This window comes from Cornus florida, unplaced genomic scaffold (assembly GCF_030987335.1).
Source record: "Cornus florida cultivar Cherokee Brave unplaced genomic scaffold, ASM3098733v1 CherokeeBrave_3.0.0_Hap2_Chr07, whole genome shotgun sequence".
NCBI lineage: Eukaryota > Viridiplantae > Streptophyta > Magnoliopsida > Cornales > Cornaceae > Cornus > Cornus florida.
The window spans coordinates 7,601,522-7,623,000 of record NW_026775577.1 but is presented as its reverse complement, the minus strand read 5'-3'; the positions used below and the strand labels follow the sequence as shown (position 1 = coordinate 7,623,000).

At 32.9% G+C, this 21,479-nt stretch overlaps 1 protein-coding gene and 1 long non-coding RNA gene across 2 annotated transcripts; one reads left to right on the top strand and one right to left on the bottom strand.

The window, feature by feature from the left end:
• Positions 1 to 737: 737 nt before the first annotated feature.
• On the bottom strand, positions 738 to 7,050 carry LOC132315974 (uncharacterized). Its single transcript, XR_009483885.1, has 4 exons — positions 6,353 to 7,050; positions 5,058 to 5,123; positions 4,758 to 4,817; positions 738 to 1,352 (listed from the first exon to the last, which is right to left on the bottom strand). It is a non-coding gene; the product is annotated as an uncharacterized LOC132315974 (long non-coding RNA).
• A 5,882-nt stretch (positions 7,051 to 12,932) lies between these two features.
• On the top strand, positions 12,933 to 14,204 carry LOC132316188 (LRR receptor-like serine/threonine-protein kinase RPK2). Its single transcript, XM_059814702.1, has one exon. The coding sequence runs from the start codon at positions 12,933 to 12,935 to the stop codon at positions 14,202 to 14,204; it is 1,272 nt and encodes a 423-aa protein (XP_059670685.1).
• Positions 14,205 to 21,479: the final 7,275 nt, after the last annotated feature.

The window sequence follows — 21,479 nt, the reverse complement described above, 5'->3', positions numbered from 1 at the left end:
TCTACCTTTTTTTATAATGCATAATTTACACAATCTTTTTGGACATATTGTTCAAACTATTAGCAAGGAGTTCTCCAATAAACTTTGTCAAGGAACAAGCCAGAATGCACACAAATTAGAATCCAAGCAAGCAAACAAATTTTAGTAATTCTTCCAAAACCTAGATTTCTCAAATAATATTACCAATCATCTGTTGTTCCAAAAAATGTCATAAAAAAAATTAAAAAAAAAAAAAAAAAAAACAACCAATTAACCTACTTTCATGCTCCTTTGCTAGTTCAATGATATGCAGCTGGTGCCTCCGGGACTTGCACTTGTTGGTTCTCTTGACTTTACAATGGTGCTGCTCCAGCCAGTTCAGATGAAATTGTATCCTACTCTCCATTTGGTGCCAGAAATCCGTCGATGTAATTTTGCAGATCATCGTCCACATCTAGGTTTGGGAAATTATCAAATCCATTCGATGAGGTTGCGCTTGCTCAGCTGCTGGTGCAACATATTGGTTGAGAATTGCCCGATGATAATCTTCTGGGCAAACCAATATGTTGCACCAGCAGCTGAGCAAGCGCAACCTCATCGAATGGATTCGATAATTTCCCAAACCTAGATGTGGACGATGATCTGCACAATTACATTGACGGATTTCTGGCACCAAATGGAGAGCGGAATACATCTGAACTGGCTGGCAGCAGCACCATTGTAAAGTCAAGAGAACCAACAAGTGCAAGTCCCGGAGGCACCAGCTGCAGATCATTGAACTAGCAAAGGAGCATGAAAGTAGAAAATCATCATCAGTGGCGGGGATGCAGATCAGGTTCAGGTTATTGTTGCTCATCAGCAGTCCCAACTCATCAGCGAAATGCCCCATATCAGCATTAGCAGCAGCTGAACGTGTCCCAAACTCATCAATGAAAGGTCCCCTAGTAATTCTGCTCATCGTGCTCATCCTGACAGTTCACCTGGCTGAAGCTGCTGTGGTGGAAATTGGCCCATCCAGACACTGCTCTGGCACTTTGATATAGTCATGTTGCCTCAATATCTGTTGTTACTGACTGGTTAGTTGGCCTTGCAGACTGTTAATTTGTTGTTGTAGACTGATAATCTGGTTTTGCTGGGCAAAAAGAACACCAGCACACTCTTGGACTGGGTTTTCGATCATGACACAGGCTCGAATTCCTCTGAGTGAGGGATGGACGTCAAGAAGCTTGTCCCTCAAATAGGAACTGGTGAAAACTCGAAGAATAGTTTGAAGTTTCTGGGATTAATCCGGGGGAAGTAATATGACAAAATGCAATCAGATGCACACCTTGGTCTTTTGTAGATACTGAACAAGGCATTTTTTTGTTTTAGACCTGTAATCAATAAAACTTAAAGTCATTTTAGAGCTGTAATCAATAAAACATGAGTCAATATATTCATACATGTATTTAGCACTCATAATGTTACAGAGATCTTAAAAGAGAAAAGGATGAGGAGGGTGTTCATCCAACAGATGCACTTTGTAAAACCCATCAAAGACACATGATCGGCAAAGTCAAAGATGAAGTACAAATAGAATCATTGTCAAAACAGATTAAAAGAATCATATTAGGAGGTGGGACAATAAAGAATACTATCTAAATCTTCCCCGTTGACAAAATTAATCAAGAATTATATACGAGGTCTCAAACAAAAATGAATCATATTGTTTTAATCTAGAATCAGAGGTTCATATACGGATTTATATAGATCAAGAAAAAGAAATACATACAACATACAATTAGGAATCATACACGAGGTCTTAATTTTACCCCAATCGGCAAACAAAAATGAATCTCTTAATTTTACCCCAATTGGCAAACAAAAATTAATCATATTAAGTCTCGAAATTTGATCTTCAAATTTAATCTAGAATCATAGATTCATATACACATTTTTATAGATCAAGAAAAAGAAATGCATACAATTAGGAATCATATACGGTAAGCTTTACTTCAGTAAATAGACTTGGTCTTCCAATAAAAGCCCTGCTCTTGGTGGTATGGAGACTGGAGAGAGAGGATTGCTCTGTTCTTGGTGGTATGGAGACGAGACAGAGACGAATGGGGCAGAGAGAGGGAAAGTACGTTCTTTTGAATTGAAGCGCCTCTAAGTGTTCCTTAGAAATGAACTAATTTCTAACAATCAATTTTTTTCATTTTGATATGCAAACATGATCTTATTAAACATTAAATGGGTTACAAGGTAACTTTTCACAAGTTTAATTTAAAATTAACTTGAGTATAAAAAAATAAAGATACAATAAGAAATAAATTGAGATAATAGAAAAGAAAATTCTTTAAAATAGAATAATTTGGACAATACAATTAAATAATAGAAATATCCATATTGAATTTATATTGAAATAATAGAAATATCTATATTAATTGGGTATAAAACGGGTTCTAGGTTAATCGGGTTAACCTAATACGATTAATTAAACGAGTCTAATCGGGTTAAACGGACTGAACTTCAAAATACGAACCCGACACAATTAATTAAACTGGTTAATACAATTATAACACGACTATGATTAAGGTTAATCTAAATTGGCTAACTTAATGTCGTGTTCGTGTTGACGGATTGTGCAAAATTTTGTCACCCCTAAAACTGTTTATACAATAATTTAATTTAGTACTTACCAAAAAAGTGACAAAAATAAATAACTCATCAAACCGCCCACAATGTAGTGAGTTTTGGGGGGAGTTATTTTAAATCTTTAATATCAATTATATCATGTTTCACACATTAGAAGAAAAAAATATATATATATGTAGAAAATTAAAATGCTTACATTGGTCGATTTGAACTCAACTCGAATGGAACTTTGAGCAATTTGTTTTTACTATTCCATTGGACTTCAAAAATATTCAACCCACATTAAATTCATTTGGGTTGCTAAGGTATCAAAAAATTTTTTTTTTTTTTGGATAGATAATTGCTAAGATATCATTATTAATGAATCATTAATAATGATATTATTGTTACACAAACAAGGACTTTCATTATTACCATATAAAGGTAATAATGAGGAGGGAAGGAGGAAGATGTGAATGGGTTGAAGAGATTTCAGTTAGAAAGAGAGAGCTCACTGAACAGGGAGGAGAGAGAAGAATCAGCTTGACAGCTAACGCTGGTGTTAATGACGGCAGATCTCTGACAGTTGGATGATGCACTGACAAATGCGGACAGAGAGTTTCAATCTCTCCTCTCTGAGAGTAAAATAAGCTGTCCTTATCAGGACAAAGTAATTAAGTCTTTAATTCCTTTGAAAAAAATTATTTATTTTTTTTTTTTACATCATTTGAACAACAAAATGACATTGGAGGGCGTCACGCATGAGAGGTCTCAGCTTCTCGATCCGGTGAGGATGGTGGTGAGATTCAACTAACAATTTCTTATTTTCTTACAAGAACTTGTATTTAAATATATATATATATATATATATTATTTAACATTTATCTTAATGACGGTCACATAATTGATAACAAAAACCTAGCAGAGTTTCTATCACTTTTTATGCTTTAAAATGATATTACACAATCAAAGTTGGGAAAAAAAAAAAAAAAGAAAAAAAAAAAACCACAAGTTCATGTGACTTATTCTAAATAAAAAATATGGTACAAACAAATTTTCGGGAAGAAAAAAAGTATCACCTTTTGATTTTTGAGCTTAGGAGTTTGGGGGCTAAAAATCTCTATCTATATTTTTGTGAATCACACACTGACACAGATTAATAATGTGTACCTGACGATATGGCATTTCATCAAACAATATATACAACCATATCCAAGGGCGGATCCAGGATTTCTCAATGGGGTGGGCTAAATCAAAATATATCTAAGTATAAAGTTACAAACATATACATATATATGTATATATGTAAGATATACGTAGTATCATATTAGACTGGTAAAGTTATAAATATATAATATTAATTATTGTCTCTGTATGTAACTTTAAGTGCATCAGAGCTTTCCATTTCATTGTTGTACACTTCCTAGATCTGATGCATGAAACAAGCCAAAAGCTCACAACCCTATCGTTGGTTTAGGGTTGTCTTACACGTTTGTGCCCCCAACCATATATCTTTCTTTCTACAAGTACATATCTATAGAAGTCTCCCATACCAATATTAGTCAAGACGCTCAAAGAGCTTATTTTGTCCTAAGTTGGGTAGTTCTTATTGGTGGACTCTCTCTTCTTTGTTGTTTCAGTTTCAACATTTCAGAAGCTCTGTCAATGCTCAAACTGATAAAGTAAAATTAAAATTGTAGAGTCTTCTTTTTCTTTTTCACAAATAAAATTAGGCTTTAGAGAGATGAAAAAGAAGAGAGCCCAAGTAGATGAATCATTTTACACACCATTGTTTCAGAATTTCAGGAACTGTAACTAAAAGAATTAGACGCTATGCTCAATAGTATGTCTTCAACTCTAAATTTCCTTCAATTCTAAGTGCATTGACTTAATTTGAGTGCATCAACATATTATCAACATCATCAATCGTCATCATGAGATTCAACGTTGACATCAACATCCTCATCTAGAATCCTCATCTAAAATCACACAATCCTCTTGCATATATATATATATATATATATATATATACACACACACATTTGATTAAGATAAATTGAAAAGAGACTTCCTATCATAATTGGTCATTTTAAAACCAGCATCACTGCTACAACGGTAAGGGGATTTATATAATTCAATTAGCTAGGCAAAAAAAAACACACCTATTTTCTTTTTCCTTACTCCACCCACTCCAATCAACTCTCTTCTTTCAGAAAAGAGACCTACATTATTAGGACAAAAGAGGAAAAGTTTTAAAAGCGTTAATAAACTTGTAAAACATATATTCTAAAATTGAAAACTAAACTTCCAAGTCTTTAATTCCCATTAATAAATTGTTCAAGCATCACATCATAACAATGTTACATATATGTATGTAGAAACAAAAACAAAAACAAAAAATTAAGCGTAACCAATAGCTAAAAATGCCAATTAAAATTTTAGAAAAAGTAAGAGTTTGTTACCTGATGACTGAGGAGGCATGTTTCTTGAACCTTGTTCTTGCTAAATGTTAAGGCCTGATGCTAACCCTAAAAATAAGAAAACACTCAAGTTGTGAGGAAGATGTTTCACAATCTCACTCATAACAATTAAAACACCACCATCAAAGTACTATTTGTATCATGTATCAACCCAACCCAACTATGATTTCAGTCAAAATGTTGGACACCTAACCATAGAAAGAGGTGTGATTACGGATAAGTGTAATTAGCACATATTATACTCAGCTCTTATATTAAATTAATCCAATAACAAAGTACAATGCATCAGTTTAGGAATAATCTTCAAAATTAACAAATCAATATCCTGATATTCTGCATTCTAATAACAAAAGAAAACCAAAAACCAAAATTTCAAAATAAAAATATAGCAGAAATATTGAATATATCCTTCGTGCATTACACACATTGTATTTCTATGTGAAACAAAACATCCAGGATTTCTCATTGGGGTGGGCTAAATCAAAATATATCAACCAAAATCAACTGTTGTTTAATTCAATTTTAGTTAAGTAACAATGTTTCTTTAGACAATTGACTGATTAAGGCATAGAAAATTCTATTTGGGTAATTAATAAAAAAAATTACCAATTTATTTCTGAACAATTCAGAACTCAGTACCCTATCTCTTCTTTTGACCAATTTACTAATCCTATTCGAGAACCTACTAGTGGAAGCAGAGTGTGAGGTAGTTCATGGCAAGCCCCTTCCAACACTATGGAATTCACTCAAAAGCATGCTTTTTGTAAGTATTTTAATTTTCAAGAAGTAACTTTAGAGCTCTACCCTATATTAACTACTTTTGCTTGTCAAAGTGATTTTTTTTAGTTCTGAAAAGATTTCCATCTTCAAAAAGCTTGGCATGTTGATAAAAATTGTTTGAGATTCAATCTCTGCAGATTTCTAATCCAATTCAGATTTTTTTTTTTCTTTTTTCATGCCCAGATTCAAATTTTCTTGTAGACATAATTGACAACAACAACAACAACAACAAAAAGAAGTTATAGAAATAAAAATAAAAACATTTGTTTTGCTGAAATAAAATGTAGATTACGGTGATTCCTCAAAAATCAATGCAATGATTACCTCAAAATGCAATATAAATTTTGTTACTTTATATTGTATAAAATATAAATATATTTAAAAAAGATCATAAAAATTTTCACAAAATAGGATTTAGTTTGCAAAACACAAGAATTACAGACCTTGATTAGTTGATTTAGGAAAGAAAAAAAAAATAAAACAAAACCCATACATACAAGTTAGCAGTTGCAGAGAGAGAGGGGGGGGCAAGCTTGAGAGTTGAGAGACAGCGGCTGAAGCTTGCGAACGGCGAACCCGAACCGGAACAGCGGGCGATGGAAACTGAAAGATATGGGTTTTGATTTTTTGAACAATCTGAAATGATATGCCGATATGGGTTTTGAGCTTTTGATTCTTGCAGACAGATAGATTAACTGGGTTTTGAACTTCTGATACTTGTAGTTGCACAGAGAGAGAGTGGGGGTAAGTTCAGAGTCGAGAACTAGAATAGAGATGGAGGCGACTGGGGAGGCAGAAATGATTTGCCCTAAACATGTTTTGTTATTTATAGGTGCTAGGCGACGCCTTTGTGGCCTTGGACAGGCCTTTATTTCAATACGGTGGATTTGGGTTTGATTGGGTGGGTCTATTAATAAATAAAAAAAATTGATTGGGTTAAAATTAGTCTAGTAAAAAAAAGAAAAAAAAAATTTAGTGAACTCAAGCCCACAGAACCCACTTCTATATTGGTCTTTAACCATATCAATTAAATATATTTATAATCAACAATATACAAAGAGAAAAAAAAAAAAATGAATAATACATTATTGAATGCCCATGAGGCCATGATCTAATCTAAATCAAAATTAAGTTGACAATGACAAATCCTTAAACATTGACAAAACTCAAATAGTTTGAGCTTGAGCTATAGATTAAGTTATACATTAATTGCAATTATTTCCGTAGTAGGTTACAATGATTAAAAAAAAAAAAATTGATCAGCTGCATTAAAAATGAACTACGTAATGTCCAAACAATTTAATTTCTACTGAATATTTTCAATGCAAAATTAGAAAAATTTAATTTATTTATTTTCTAAGTTCAGTAAGTTTTCAAGTGACCTACATTATTGTGATCTTGCAGGTACATTGTCCAAACTTCAACTATTTTATAAAATGTAAATTATACCCAATTATTTGAACTCAACACAAATCCAATTTAATCTTTTGACAAATTTGACCTTTGTTTTTTCTTTTTTCCCTTCCGGAATTTGACTTCATTTGGATTAGGAGTTAATAGAAATGTGTGACCTGTATAATTATTAAACTATATTTGAAAGCATCAAATCGAGAAAAAAAAAAAATGTATTTATATTTCAAAACACTAAAATCTTTGTGCTCAAAAGCAACACTTTTATACTACTAAGTAAAATAGGAGTATATAAAACACAAAGGAGTCAACTTTGAAGGGACATTTAGACCATTGGACGGACCAACCCGGTTGAACCGGTAAGCATTGAAGGTCCGATATATTAATTCACCTGCAGTGGACCCCACGGTTCATATGAGTATCACCGTCACTCTTCCACATAATTAGGGAAAAAATAATAATAATGATAATAATGATAATGATAATAAATAAATAAATGTAACAGTGTAATAATACAATAAGAAGGAATTTTTTTTTTTTTTTGTCATAATACAGTGGTAGACAATTTAGTGAGAAAAGAAAAAGAAGTAAAAAATAAATTAAATTAAAAACATCAATTTGCATGACAAAAGATATTAAAGACAATTTAAGTTTAGAAATTGATTGTGTGGACCCCAATCGGGCCCTCCAAGAGGGTTGAGAGGTTCTTTTCACTCCCGGCCTTTTCAGTGCCATATTGTTTGTTAATGTAATCAGCTAGCCCTCCAAGTGTGTACTGAGTAACATTTTCACCCTCTCTCTCTCTCTCTCTCTCTCTCTCTCACACACACACTTTCTCTCTCTCCAAGTTAGGGATGACAACGGGAGCGGATTTAGAAAGGTGTACCCTCTCTTGTCTTCATTCTCGCCCAAAATCACAAAAACGGAAGAACTTTTCACCCTATTCCCGTAACCGTTTAACATTTTTATCTCGCGGATATCTGTCCCACCCCGTTTAAGACTATAATTTATTTAATTTTTTACCATTGCAATTTTTCTTTTAATCAAATTCATTTGTTACTTTAATATTGCTATATAGGGTACTTAATATATAGTACTAAATATATATACTAATGTAATAAAGGTACTTAAGTAATTTGCCTATCTAAACGAGGCGGGGCGGTGTTGACCTCCCCCCGCCCCCGCACCAAACCGCGTGGGTTTTTAGTACATCAAACTGTCCCCGCCCAAATAACCAAAACGATCCCCCAAAACCGTCAAAAACAGAACGGGTAACTGCGGGAGCGAGTCAAATTGCCATTCCTACTCCAAGTGTGTATTACTACTGTAGGACATTAAACGGCCCAACCCGATTGAACCGGTAAGGATTAAATTACCTATAGTGGTCCCCACAATTCACAAAAGTATGATCGTTTTATCCTATACCTTGTTCCAAAATTCGGGATTAAAGCTTAAACAGTCCGTGTTGTTTCCTTCTTCCAATTTCAGGTCCTGTTTGTCAGAAATTATCTTCTAATAGTCGTCTAATCTTCTTAATTCGGTCACTGTCAATAATAATTTGACTATTCAACACTTTGAGTCAAAAAAACTTAGCACGCTCCTAAAAAACAGCTAAACACATCACCACCGTTGCAATTAGCTCTCTCCTCTCTTGTCACGTCCGGGTTCTCTTTCAATCTCTTTAAAAGAAATGATGCACCCCATGCCCCTTCCTTGGAGGGTATAGGAAAAATGTGGATTGTATGCGACATAATTCGTCACTGATTAATGGATATGACTCATTTAAAATTTCTATGGAGTCACAACTTAACACGGGATTTGTTTTGTGCCCCTAAATTTGTGAGGGGCCGTAAATGTGTTTGACTGTCATCTATTATGTGAATAAAATTAACAGATTTGAGATTTTATTATATGTGGGGAAGGTATTAACCACCCTACAACCTCCGTGGTATACGTTTACTTTACTTACATAAGATTTTATTATAACGTAGAAAGCTGGGGAAAAAAAAATTATAATGTTGCAGCAAGAGATATTTGATGAACTAGAGATAAGATCTATACCCATAAAGGCTTGTGATTGTGAAAAAAAAAAAAATTCAAAAAAAAAATTGAAAAAAATAAAAACCTACCTAAAATGAAACAAGTGGAACGTGGTTTGGAATAAATTACCTAAAATGAAGCAAGTGAAACGTAGTTCGGAATAAACTACCTAAAATGAAGTTTGTGAATGGTGTGACCAATTTTAGTGTCACCTAGATTGCTTACGTATCTTTAGGTACGCGGACATAGTTCAGGATGAACTAAGATTCAATATTTAACGTAAAAATATGGAAGTTTCTTGAGAGATTTGAACTTAGTGTGCATGTGTTTTTCTTGAGATATTTGAACTTAATTGGGTGTTCATGTGTCTTGAAGAGACGGTATGTGCGTCTTGAAAATGAGCTAGGTTTGTGAACCGATATTGAAATTCTTGAAAAGACAGTATGCGTGCTTAGAAAATTAGAAAATCATGTTTTAAGAAAGTACCACGTGTGTGTGTTTTTTTTTTTTTTTTGATCTATGGGTTGGTCGTGGTGGTATTCTATACATGTCTTGTGTGTTTCCAAAATTTGGGCTCGATCAATTTATATGTATGAGGCATTGAGGGGGTTGGACACCTCCTCCTTTTATTTTGGTTTGTTGATTTATGTTTTAGTTCTGTGAATGCCCTTATATTTGTAAAGTCTGATTTTTTTTTTTTTTTTAATTCACTTATTTACCGAAAAAATATATATATATTGTATTCAGAGGCTAAGCCTAAGCAATAATGTTTAGGCCTATGGGTGGGTCGTGGTGGTATTTTTTATTTTTTTATTTTTATATATATATTCACTTATTTACTGAAAAAAATATATATATTATATTATATTTTATTTATTTACAATGTTTACTCCGATAATAGACAAAATTAATTGGTTTTAGCTTATTTATTTACTATTAAGATATATTATATGGTGCATTCTCCACCCTTAACTATTTATCAGAGTGTAAATTATATATTGAATTTGAACTCAACTCGAATCCAACTCAAATTTGAGCAAATTTTTTTTTTATTATTTGGTATGACTTAAAAAATTTCAACCCTCATGACGTTCATTTTAGTTGCTAAGGTATCATAATGCATATATCAAAATTACATATTCAATAGATAGCTTCCAACAAGAACTTTTGTTACTATAACATAAAAATAAAATGTCTCACTAAGTTACTAACCCTGCCATGCAATGCTAGGTAAATAGCCTTCTAACGTGAAATTGATCCATAGTGTTTCAGACACCACTATATTTTTATTAATGTTTTTACATAGGATGGATTTAAGTTACACAATCATTCTTAGCATATTCGCTCTCACACTTCGAGCGTGTTCCCGCTCTCAAACTCTACGCGTGCTCTCGCTCAAATTCTCATGACTTATGACTTAATTTTGCCGTTTTCACGCTCCCGCTCTAGAATTCGCTCACTCTCATCCCTACTTTATATGACTTAGGAATGGATTTGCAATTCCTCTCCATGGAAGAACTACAAATGTCATTAACTCTCAGTAATATATTTGGAGAAACTTAAACTTTCTACTTTTTATTTTTAAAGCAGAATAAAAACCGACGTAATCATAAATATATTACTTAAACTATCAATTACTTAAAAACTTTACCCACCCATTCATTTCGAGTAAGAAGATATTTCTAATAAATCATTTATTATAAATAGAATGAACGATTTTCTAGTTGATTCTGTGTAACGTCTTGATTCATAGCATTACCTTCATTTCTAATCACGAATCTTAAAATAAAAACTCATAAAATTATGCAATGTAAGTGGAATGGGCTGGTAAAATAATTTTGGACCTCTTTATTTAGTTATTAAATAAATGGACCTAAGTACCTCATGACTATGTTTTAATATATAGCTCGAGCTTTAGGTTAGGTCTACATTAATGGCAATTATTTTAGTAGTAGGTTACAATGATCAGCTACTTTAAAAATGAACCATGTGATGTCCAAATTATTATATTTCTACCGAATATTTTCAATGCATATCTGGCAAAACGTACAAAAACAATACACAAGAATATTGATAATATTTAAGAATATATTTAGAAAATATAATAGTTTACTAGGTTCACAAAGTTTCCAATGGGCGAAATTTTATACCGTGCCACCATCCACCTTTTTAATTATTTATTATGATGTAAATAAAATTGATAAATTTCAACTCATTTCGAATCTAATTCAATCTTTAGATGAAGTTGAGCTTAACGCTTCTTAAATTTATTCGGATTAAAATTGAATCGAAGTGTGCATGTAGCTGTAGCTATACAAGGAGTGCGAATATCAACCTCTAAAAGAAAAGATTATAAATAGTAGAATGGAGAGAGAGATTGTAATATAATTAGTAACCATTACATTGGGGTGAAAAAAACAGACATGCTAATGGTATCTTATGCGATAATAGAATAACACGTGCGTAGGATAAAAAAAGAAAATTCTATATGACTATTGTTAGACTAAGCTCTATAAATTTGTAAATCATAGTGTTGAGATTTAAAAAAGAGAGGAGAACAACTACTTCAACTAGCGAAAATGAGAATGTTGAGATAAATGGTTGGAGTGACTAGAAGAGACAAGGACACAAATGAAAGTGTAAGACAAAAATGAAGTGTAGGCTTTGTAGCACCCATCAAAGAGTTTGGGTACATATGCACGGGTGAAAAGAGAAGTTCAATTTTTCTAGAAGGCGAGAGACGGAGAAGGCTATCAAAAGTAACATAGTAAGAAATATGGAGTAATATAGAAAAAGAATTGAGACAAAAAATTCATGTGGTCAACTCCGTATTGATATGAAAACAAAGCAAAGATGACGAGGACGATGAGAGATAATAAATACACTATTTTCTTGTCTTTCTTTTCTAGCATAAACGACAAACATACCTAAATAGTTAGTTTTTCTGTTTATGAATTAAACACCTGTGTCATTTTATTTTTAGAGTGGAGTGAAATGGTTAAGAGGGGAGTGTGTGAATATCGACCTCCAAAGCTAACCCGAACAAGTTGACCAATGGTCCTAATTAGGGGTTGGGCTTGGAACAGGGTTGTTGGTTTTACAAATTATTGGCCATCAGCTAGCCCAGTATACGTGGGAACCATTTTTACTCTGCAAACGAGTCAACTTTGAATGGACATTTAGACCATTGAACGGCCCAACCCGGTTGAACCGGTAAGCATTGACGGGCTGATGTATCAATTGACTTGAAGTGGTCCCCACAGTTCACAAAAGTATGTTCAATGGACCCACCACACAACACACCACGACAAAAATCAGTTGAAACCACAACAGAGACAAGTAAATACTAGTACAATATTAAGAGTACAAGAGAAAAAGAAAAGAGAAAAAAAAAAAAAAAAAAAAAAAATTGAAAAATGAAATTAAAACAACAACAACGCGTTTTCTCAAAGAACAACAGTTGTATCTCTCTCTCTCCTCCTCTTTCTCTCTCGACCTTTGTTCAGCAGAACCCAGATTAGGGTTAGGGTTTTTTGCACACAAAAAAACCCACTCCTGCAACTGACTTGGGAGAGACAAAAGTGGGGGCTTTTGTTGAATATTTTGTTCATTTCTAGGGTTTCAGTAATGGGTCGTTGTTCTTCTGTGATCAAATGGTACCATCTCCACAAACCCTTGCAAGTGTTCCTTCTCGTTTGGGTCTTCTCCTTAGCTCACGCCGACGTTGTTCTCGGTGCCGATTCGGACAAATCGGCGCTCTTGCAGCTGAAGAGCTCAGTCTCTGACCCTTCCGGAGTGCTCGCGAGCTGGAATTCGAGCAATTCTGATCAATGTTCGTGGTTCGGCGTCACCTGCGATTCAAATTCTAGGGTTTTGGCCCTCAACATCACCGGTGGAGGCGGCGGCGGAGGTAATTCGGGTTCTTTCTCTTGCGCTAAATATGCTCAATTTCCATTGTTTGGGTCTGAGATTAGGAGAACTTGTGTGAGTAGTAATGTCAAATTAGTGGGTGTTCTTCCCCCTGAAATTGCAAAGCTTACAGAACTAAAGGTTCTATCTTTACCTTTCAATGATTTGAGTGGTGAAATACCTATTGAGATATGGGGTATGGAAAAGTTGGAAGTTCTCGATCTGGAAGGGAATTCCGTTACTGGGTCTCTCCCGTCTCATTTCGGGGGTTTACGGAATTTGAGGGTTCTTAATTTGGGTTTTAATGAGATTTCTAGGGAGATACCACATTCTCTGTCGGATTGTATGAGTTTACAAGTCTTAAATTTAGCTGGGAATCAACTTAATGGCTCGATTCCAGGGTTTCTTGGTGGGTTTAGAGATTTGAGGGGGCTTTACTTGTCATTTAATCGACTTAATGGGTCAGTTTCGAATGAGATTGGGGACAATTGTGGGAAGCTTGAGCATCCACAGCTTTCAGGGAATTTCTTGGTTGGTGGGATTCCGAGTAGTTTTGGTAACTGTTGTGGGTTGCGGTCGCTGTTGTTGTATTCAAATATGGTCATTCCTGTTGAACTTGGTCAGCTGAAGAAGCTTGAAGTGTTGGATATTTCAAGGAACAGCCTTAGTGGTTCAATACCTCCTGAGCTTGGAAATTGCTCTAAATTATCTGTCATTGTCCTCTTAAATTTACTCGATTCTCTTCCCAAGGTTACTAATTCAGAGGGGAATTCCTCATTGGGGCAATCCAGTTCTACTAATGATGAATTTAATTACTTTGAAGGTGCAATCCCTGAGGAAATTATGAAGCTTCCGGAGCTCAGAGTAATTTGGGCGCCGAGGGCAACTCTGGAGGGAAAATTGCCCAGCATATGGGGTGTTTGTGACAACTTACAGATGGTAAACTTTGCAGATCATCGGGCAATGGATCAAGGAATTCCGTCAATGTAATTTTGCAGATCATCGGCCACATCTAGGTTTGGGAAATTATCCATTAGATGAGTCTGCTCTGGGTCAGTTGCTGGTGCAACATATTGGTCGAGTAAACGACTCAGAAGATTATCATCGGCCAATGGGTCAATGAAAAGTGGCAAATCATCATCAGTGGCAGATGCAGGTCAGGTTCAGGTTGTTATTGCTCATAAACAGTCACAAACTCATCACAGGTCAGGTTCAGGTTGCTGCTCATTAGCAACCACAAATTCATCATTTGAAAGCCCCATATGAGCATTAGCAGCAGCTGAAGGTGTCTCAAACTCATCAATGAAAGGTCCCCTAGCAGCATTGTAATTCTGCTCGTCAGTGTTAGAGCCTTATAGTTCACCTGGCTGAAGCTGTTGTGGTGAACTATCAGGCTCTAACACTGAAGCTCTAACACTGATAGTTCACCACAACAGCTTCAGCCAGGTGAACTATAAGGCTCTAAGACTGACGAGCAGAATTACAATGCTGCTAGGGGACCTTTCATCGATGAGTTTGGGACACCTTCAGCTGCTAATGCTGATCTGGGGCTTTCCAATGATAAGTTTGTGGTGGCTAATGAGCAGCAACCTGACCCAATTCATTCCGCTGATGAGTTTGTGACTGTTTATGAGCAATAACAACCTGAACCTGACCTGCATCCCGCCACTGATGATGATTTTCCACTTTTCCTTGACCCATTGCCTGATGATAATCTTCTGGGACGTTTACTCGACCAATATTTTGCACCAGCTGCTTAGCAAGAGCAACCTCATCTAATGGATAATTTCACAAACCTAAATGTGGCCGATGATCTGCAAAATTACAGCTGGAGAGAGCTCACTGAACAGAGGGGAGAGAAGAATCAGCTTGACCGTGTTAATGATGTGGCAGATCTCTAACCGTTGGATGATGTACTGGCAAGCTGTCCTTAATTATTTTAATTAGACCCATTTAGATTTTGACAACTAAGATACACTTATAATGAAACCAGTTCTCATATTTCATTAAGTACTGAACAGTCTGAACATGCATCCACTCCAACGCCTCTATTATCATGCGAAAGAGTTTATATATATACATATATGTATGGATATATATAAACAGCACAATTACACAGTAAAACATAGAAAGGAAGTGGAATTATTTCCATAGCTAATTATTGTAGGCAGCAGCAGTATTTTAGAATTATTGAAGGTTTCTTTTTTCTTTTTCTTTTTTCAGAGATACGAGACTTATCAGGACAAAGTAATTGAGTCTTTAATTCCTTTGAAAAAAATTATTTATTTATTTATTTTTACATCATTTGAACAACAAAATAACATTGGAGGACGTCACGCGTGAGAGATCTCAGCTTCTCGATCCGGTGACGATGGTGGCGAGATTCAACTAACAATTTCTTATTTTCTTACAAGAACTCGTATTTAAAAAAAAAAAAAAGGACAAAAACTTATTTAACATGTATCTTAATGACGGTCACATAATTGATAACAAAAACCTAGCAGAGTTTCTATCACTTTTTATGCTTTAAAATGATATTACACAGTATCAAAGTTGAAAAAAAAAAAAAAAAACAGAAGTTCATGTGACTTGTTCTAAATAAAAAATATATATATGGTATAAACTAATTTTCGGGAAGAAAAAAAGTATCAGCTTTTGATTTTTGAACTTACGAGTTTGGGGTCTAAAAATCTCTATCTATATTTTTGTGAATCACAGACTGACACAGATTAATAATGTGTAAATTCTCTGAGGATATGGCATTTCATCAAACAATATATACAACCATGTCAGTTATCGATTAAATATATTTATAATCAACAATATACAAAGAGAAAAGAAATGAATAATACATTATTGAATGCCCATGAGGCCATGATCTAATCTAAATCAAAATTAAGTTGACAATGGCAATATCCTGAACATCAACAAAACTCAAATAGTTTGAGCTTGAGCTTTAGATTAGGTCTACATTAATTGCAATTATTTCAGTAGTAGGTTACAATGATTAAAAAAATAATAATAATAAACAATGATCAGATGCATTAAAAAAGAACTACATAATGTCCAAACGATTTAATTTCTATATATTTTCAATGCAAAATTAATATATTTTAATTTATTTATTTTCTAGGATCACTAAGTTTTCAACTGACCTACATTATTGTAATCTTATAACGTATGTTGTTCAAACTTTAACTATTTTTTAAAAAGTAAATTATATTTGAGTACATTATTGTAATCTTATAGCGTACATTGTTCAAATTATATTCGAATACATTATTGTAATCTTATAACGTACATTGTTCAAACTTTAATTATTTTTTAAAATATAAATTATATCCGATAATTTAAACTCAACCCGAATCCAACTCAATCTTTTGACAAATTTGAGCTCTCTCTTTTTCTCTTTTTCTTCGTTTTTTTCCGGGGAATTTGACTTCATTTGGATTAGGAGTCGATAGAAATGTGTGACCTGTATTAAACTATATTTGAAAGCATCAAATCTCGAAATAAAAAAAAAAAAATTTAATTTCAAAACACTAAAATCTATGTTCTCAAAAGCAACACTTTTATGGTACTAGTAAAATAGGAGTATGTATCACAAATTACTGAAAGTAGTCAACTTTGAAGGGACATTAGTCCATTGAACAGACCAACCCGGTGGAACCGGTAAGCATTGACGGTCCAATGTATTAATTCACCTGCAGTGGACCCCACAGTTCAGATAAGTATCACTATCACTCTTCCACATAATTGGAAAAAAAATAATAATAATAATAATAATAAATAAATAAATGTAATAGTGCAATAATACAATAAGAAGGAAAAAAAAAAATTTGTTATAATACAATGGTAGACAATTTAGTGAGAAAAGAAAAAGAAGTAAAAAAAGTAAAAAATAAATAAAATTGAAAACAACAATTTGCATGACAAAATATATTAAAGACAATTTAAGTTTAGAAATTGATTGTGTGGACCCCCAAACAGGCCCTCCAAGAGGGTTGAGAGGTTCTTTTTATTCCCGGCCTTTGGCCCTTTTCAGTGCCATGTTGTTTGTTTATGTAATCAGCAAGCCTTCCAAGTGTGTACTGGGTAACATTTTCACACAGACTCTCTCTCCCACCAAGTGTGTACTACTATTGTATGTTCGCTTAATCCTATACTTTGTTCCAAAATTCAGGATTGACGCTTAAACAATTCGTGTAATTTCCAGGTCCTGTTGGTCAAAATCATTTTCGGTGAGACTTATCTTCTAACAATCGCCTGATGTCATAAGGCGGATTTCTTAATTCGATCGCTGTCAATAATGGGGAGACCGAACCAAAGTTGCTTTACGACGAGAAGCAAGTGAAATGTAGTTTGGAATAAACTACCTAAAATGAAGTTTGTGGATGGTGTGACCAACTTTAGTGTTGCCTAGATTGTCTATGTATTTTAGGTACACGGACGTAATTCAGAATGAATTGAGATTTAATATTTAACGCAAAAATATGTAAGTTTTTTTTTGAGAGATTTGAACTTAATGTTCATGTGTCTTTCTTGGAGATTTGAACTTAATTGAGTGTTCATGTGTCTTGAAGATGAGCTAGGTTTGTGAGTCGATATTGAAATTCTTGAAAAGATAGCACGGGTACTTAGAAAATTAGAAAATCATGTTTTAAGAAATTATCGAATGTGTTTTAAAAATGGAATAAGGTTTTGATAGGTCTGTATATTGTCATTCGTTGAACTATTATGGGCCTTATGGCCTCGACACATGGCACCATGTTATATAAATCCAAGGCCAATTATGCACCATGTCATTTAATCATAAAAAAAAAGTGTAAATGTCATATATTGAAAACATGACGTACAATTCCCAATATATGACAGTTATTATGAGCCATTGAGTACATAAATTCATTTGATGTTCCCGCCTATGCCTAACCAACTACCACCGAGTTTTGGACTTTGTTTGAGACTTGTTGATGTTCCCGCCAATGCCTATGGGTTGGTCGTGGTGGTATTCTCTTGGGCCACAATTTGGGCTCGATCAATTAATATGTATGTATGGGCCGCAATATGTATGAGGGGGTTGGACACCTTCTCCTTTTATTTTGGTTTGTTGATTTGTGTTTTGGTTCTGTGAATGCCATTGATATTTGTATAGTCTGATTTTTTTTTTCAATTCACTTATTTACCGAAAAAAAAAAAATATATATATATATATATATATATATATTGTATCCAGAGACTAAGCCTAAACAATAATGTTTAGGCCTATGGGTGGGTCGTGGTGGTATTTATTTTTTTTTTTTATATTCACTTATTTACCGAAAACAATATATATTGTATTTTATTTATTTACAATGTTTACTCCGATAATAGACAAAACTGATCAGTTTTAGTTTATTTATTTACTATTAAGATACGTTATATGGTGCATTGTCCACCCTCAACTATTTATCAGTGTAAATTATATATTGGATTTGAATCCAACTCAAATTTGGGAGAATTTGAGCAACTTTTTTTATTATTTGGTTTGACTTAAAAAAATTCAGCCCTCTTTACATTCATTTTAGTTAGTAAGGTATCATTACGAATGATATCAAAATTGCGTATTCAATAAATAGCATCCAACAAGAACTTTTGTTATTATAAAATAAAAATAAAATGTCTCACTAACCCAATGCGCGACCCTTACGCAATGCTTGGTAAATTAGCCTTCTAACTTGAATTTGATCCCTAGTGTTTCAGACCCCACCTATACTTTTATTAATGCTCTTACATAGGATGGATTTGTAAGTCCTCTCCGTGGAGGAACTACAAATGTCAACTCCCCAAGTATATTTGGAAGTTTGGCTAATGCTTTTACTTCATATTTCTTACTTTTGTTAGTGTACTGTAGCAAAATAAAAGTGCGAAACATATTTAGTAACGTATGCTGTTATTTAAATAGAACCGAAGCGCTTCCAAAATTAAGGCCAAAATCAGAAACATCAAAATGATACTTTTGTTTGTTTCCGCATTGTAGCAAAGCATTATTCGAAAATATATATATACATAACATTTTTAACTAACCATTCAAATTTTCAAACTTACAACACTTTTTACCGAGTATGCTCGTTTTTGCTTTCAAAAATCTTACAATAAATTTATGTTACCAAATAAGCTTAAAAATAATATTTAATACACTCTAAAGTGAAAACATTACTTTTACTTCGGATTAAAGCAAAGACACAAAGTAAATGTGATTGCCACACAGACCCCAAACTCTACTTTTTATTTTTAAAGAAGAAAAAAAGCCGCTATGCTGGTAATCATAATATTATATATTACCTCCCCCATTCATTCGGGTAAGAAGATATTTCTAATAAATCATTTATTAAAAATAGAATAAACTACTTTCAAGTTGATTTTGTATGACGTCTTTACCCATACCATTACCTTCATTCCTAATCATGAATCTTATAATAAAAACTCGTAAAATTATGCAATATAAGTGGAATGGGCTGGTAAAATAATTTTGGACCTCTTTATTTAGTTACAGTATTAAATAAATGCACCTAAGTACCTCACGACTATGTTTTAATATATAGCTCGAGCTTTAGGTTAGGTCTACCTTAATGGCAATTATTTTAGTAGTAGGGTACAATGATCAGCTACATTAAAAATGAACTATGTGATGTCCAAATTATTATATTTCTACCGAATATTTTCAATGCATATCTGGCAAAACATACAAAAACAATACACAAGAATATTGATAATATTTAAGAATATATTTAGAAAATATAATAGTTTACTAGGTTCACAAAGTTTCCAATAGGACAATTTTATCGAAATTTTATACCGTGCCACTATCCACCCTTTTAATTATTTATTATGATGTAAATAAAATCAATCATTTTCAACTCAATTCGAATCTAATTCAATTTTTGGATGAAATTGAGCTTAACACTTTTTAAATTCATTCGGATTAAAATTGAATCGAAGTGTGTACGTAGCTGTAGCTATGGAAGAAGTGCGAATATCAATCCCACGAGAGATTATAAATAGTAGGATGGAGAGAGATTGTGACATAATTAGTAGGATTAGATCGGGGTGAACAAAACAGAGACAAGCTAATGATATCTTATGTAATAATAGAATAACACATACATAGGATAAAATAGAAAATTCTATATGACTATTATTAGACTAACTATGCTCTATAAATCTATAAATCATAGTGTTGAGCTTTAAAAAACGAGACGAGAACAACTACTTCAGTTAGGGTCCGTTTGGTTAGCGTCAAGTAAACATAAATGAAAAGAAAAGGAAAATATTTAAATTTTTTGAAAATTTGGTTAAAGGGAAAGTGAAAGTTTTTGGGAAAGAAGGATTCTCGCATATGAAAATTTTCCTCAAAACTTTTCGTGCAAAAAACACAGGGTAATTCACTTTCTCGCAAAACTTGTGCACTTTATATATTGCTTTCCTATTATACCCATGTTAGTTGTCTCTCTTTTTCTTTACTTAATTACATAGACTTCTTTGAAAAGGAGAGTTTTTTTCTTTTGTAAATTGTTTTTTATAAAATCATGTATTACTAATTAAATTGTTTATATTTTTTTATATGTGCATCCAAAATTAATTAATTTTTTCTTTTTATTACTGAATTATTTTTTTTTCATTTTTTTTTTTAAATGTCTTCAATAAGTAAAATATATATTTTTTTCTATAATTGATAATGATTAAGAGTTATTATATATATACATAACTATTTTTTGATAATAAGAGTGTTAGGTGAAAACTAGTCAACATTATTTTAACATAATTTATTTCATACCTAACATCAAACATTATCTTGAAATAAATAATTGATGATTCATAAATAGTTTACATAATCTGTCTATGACTTTATTTTCTTAGTGAGAAAGTTGTAATTAGATATATAGTATTCAGTTACATCATTTATAAATAAATAATAAAATTAAAACTAACATAAAGAGAAAATAAATACTTGAACTTTGATAGTCCACTCTACCAAAAGCTTATTTTCTTTCCTTAAAAAATAAAAGATCGAGAATTCAAGTTTACACAGGAACAAGTGAATATATATAGAGAGAGAGGAGAAAGCAAAAAAAATTGTATTATGATATCACATACTATTTTATTCCATATTTCACTATTTCTTTACTAAAAAAATAATTAAGTATAAATAATATTTATCAAACATAAATTTATTTATTTTTTTACTATTTAAAATTATAAAGGGTATTTTCGGTAAGTAGAATCATT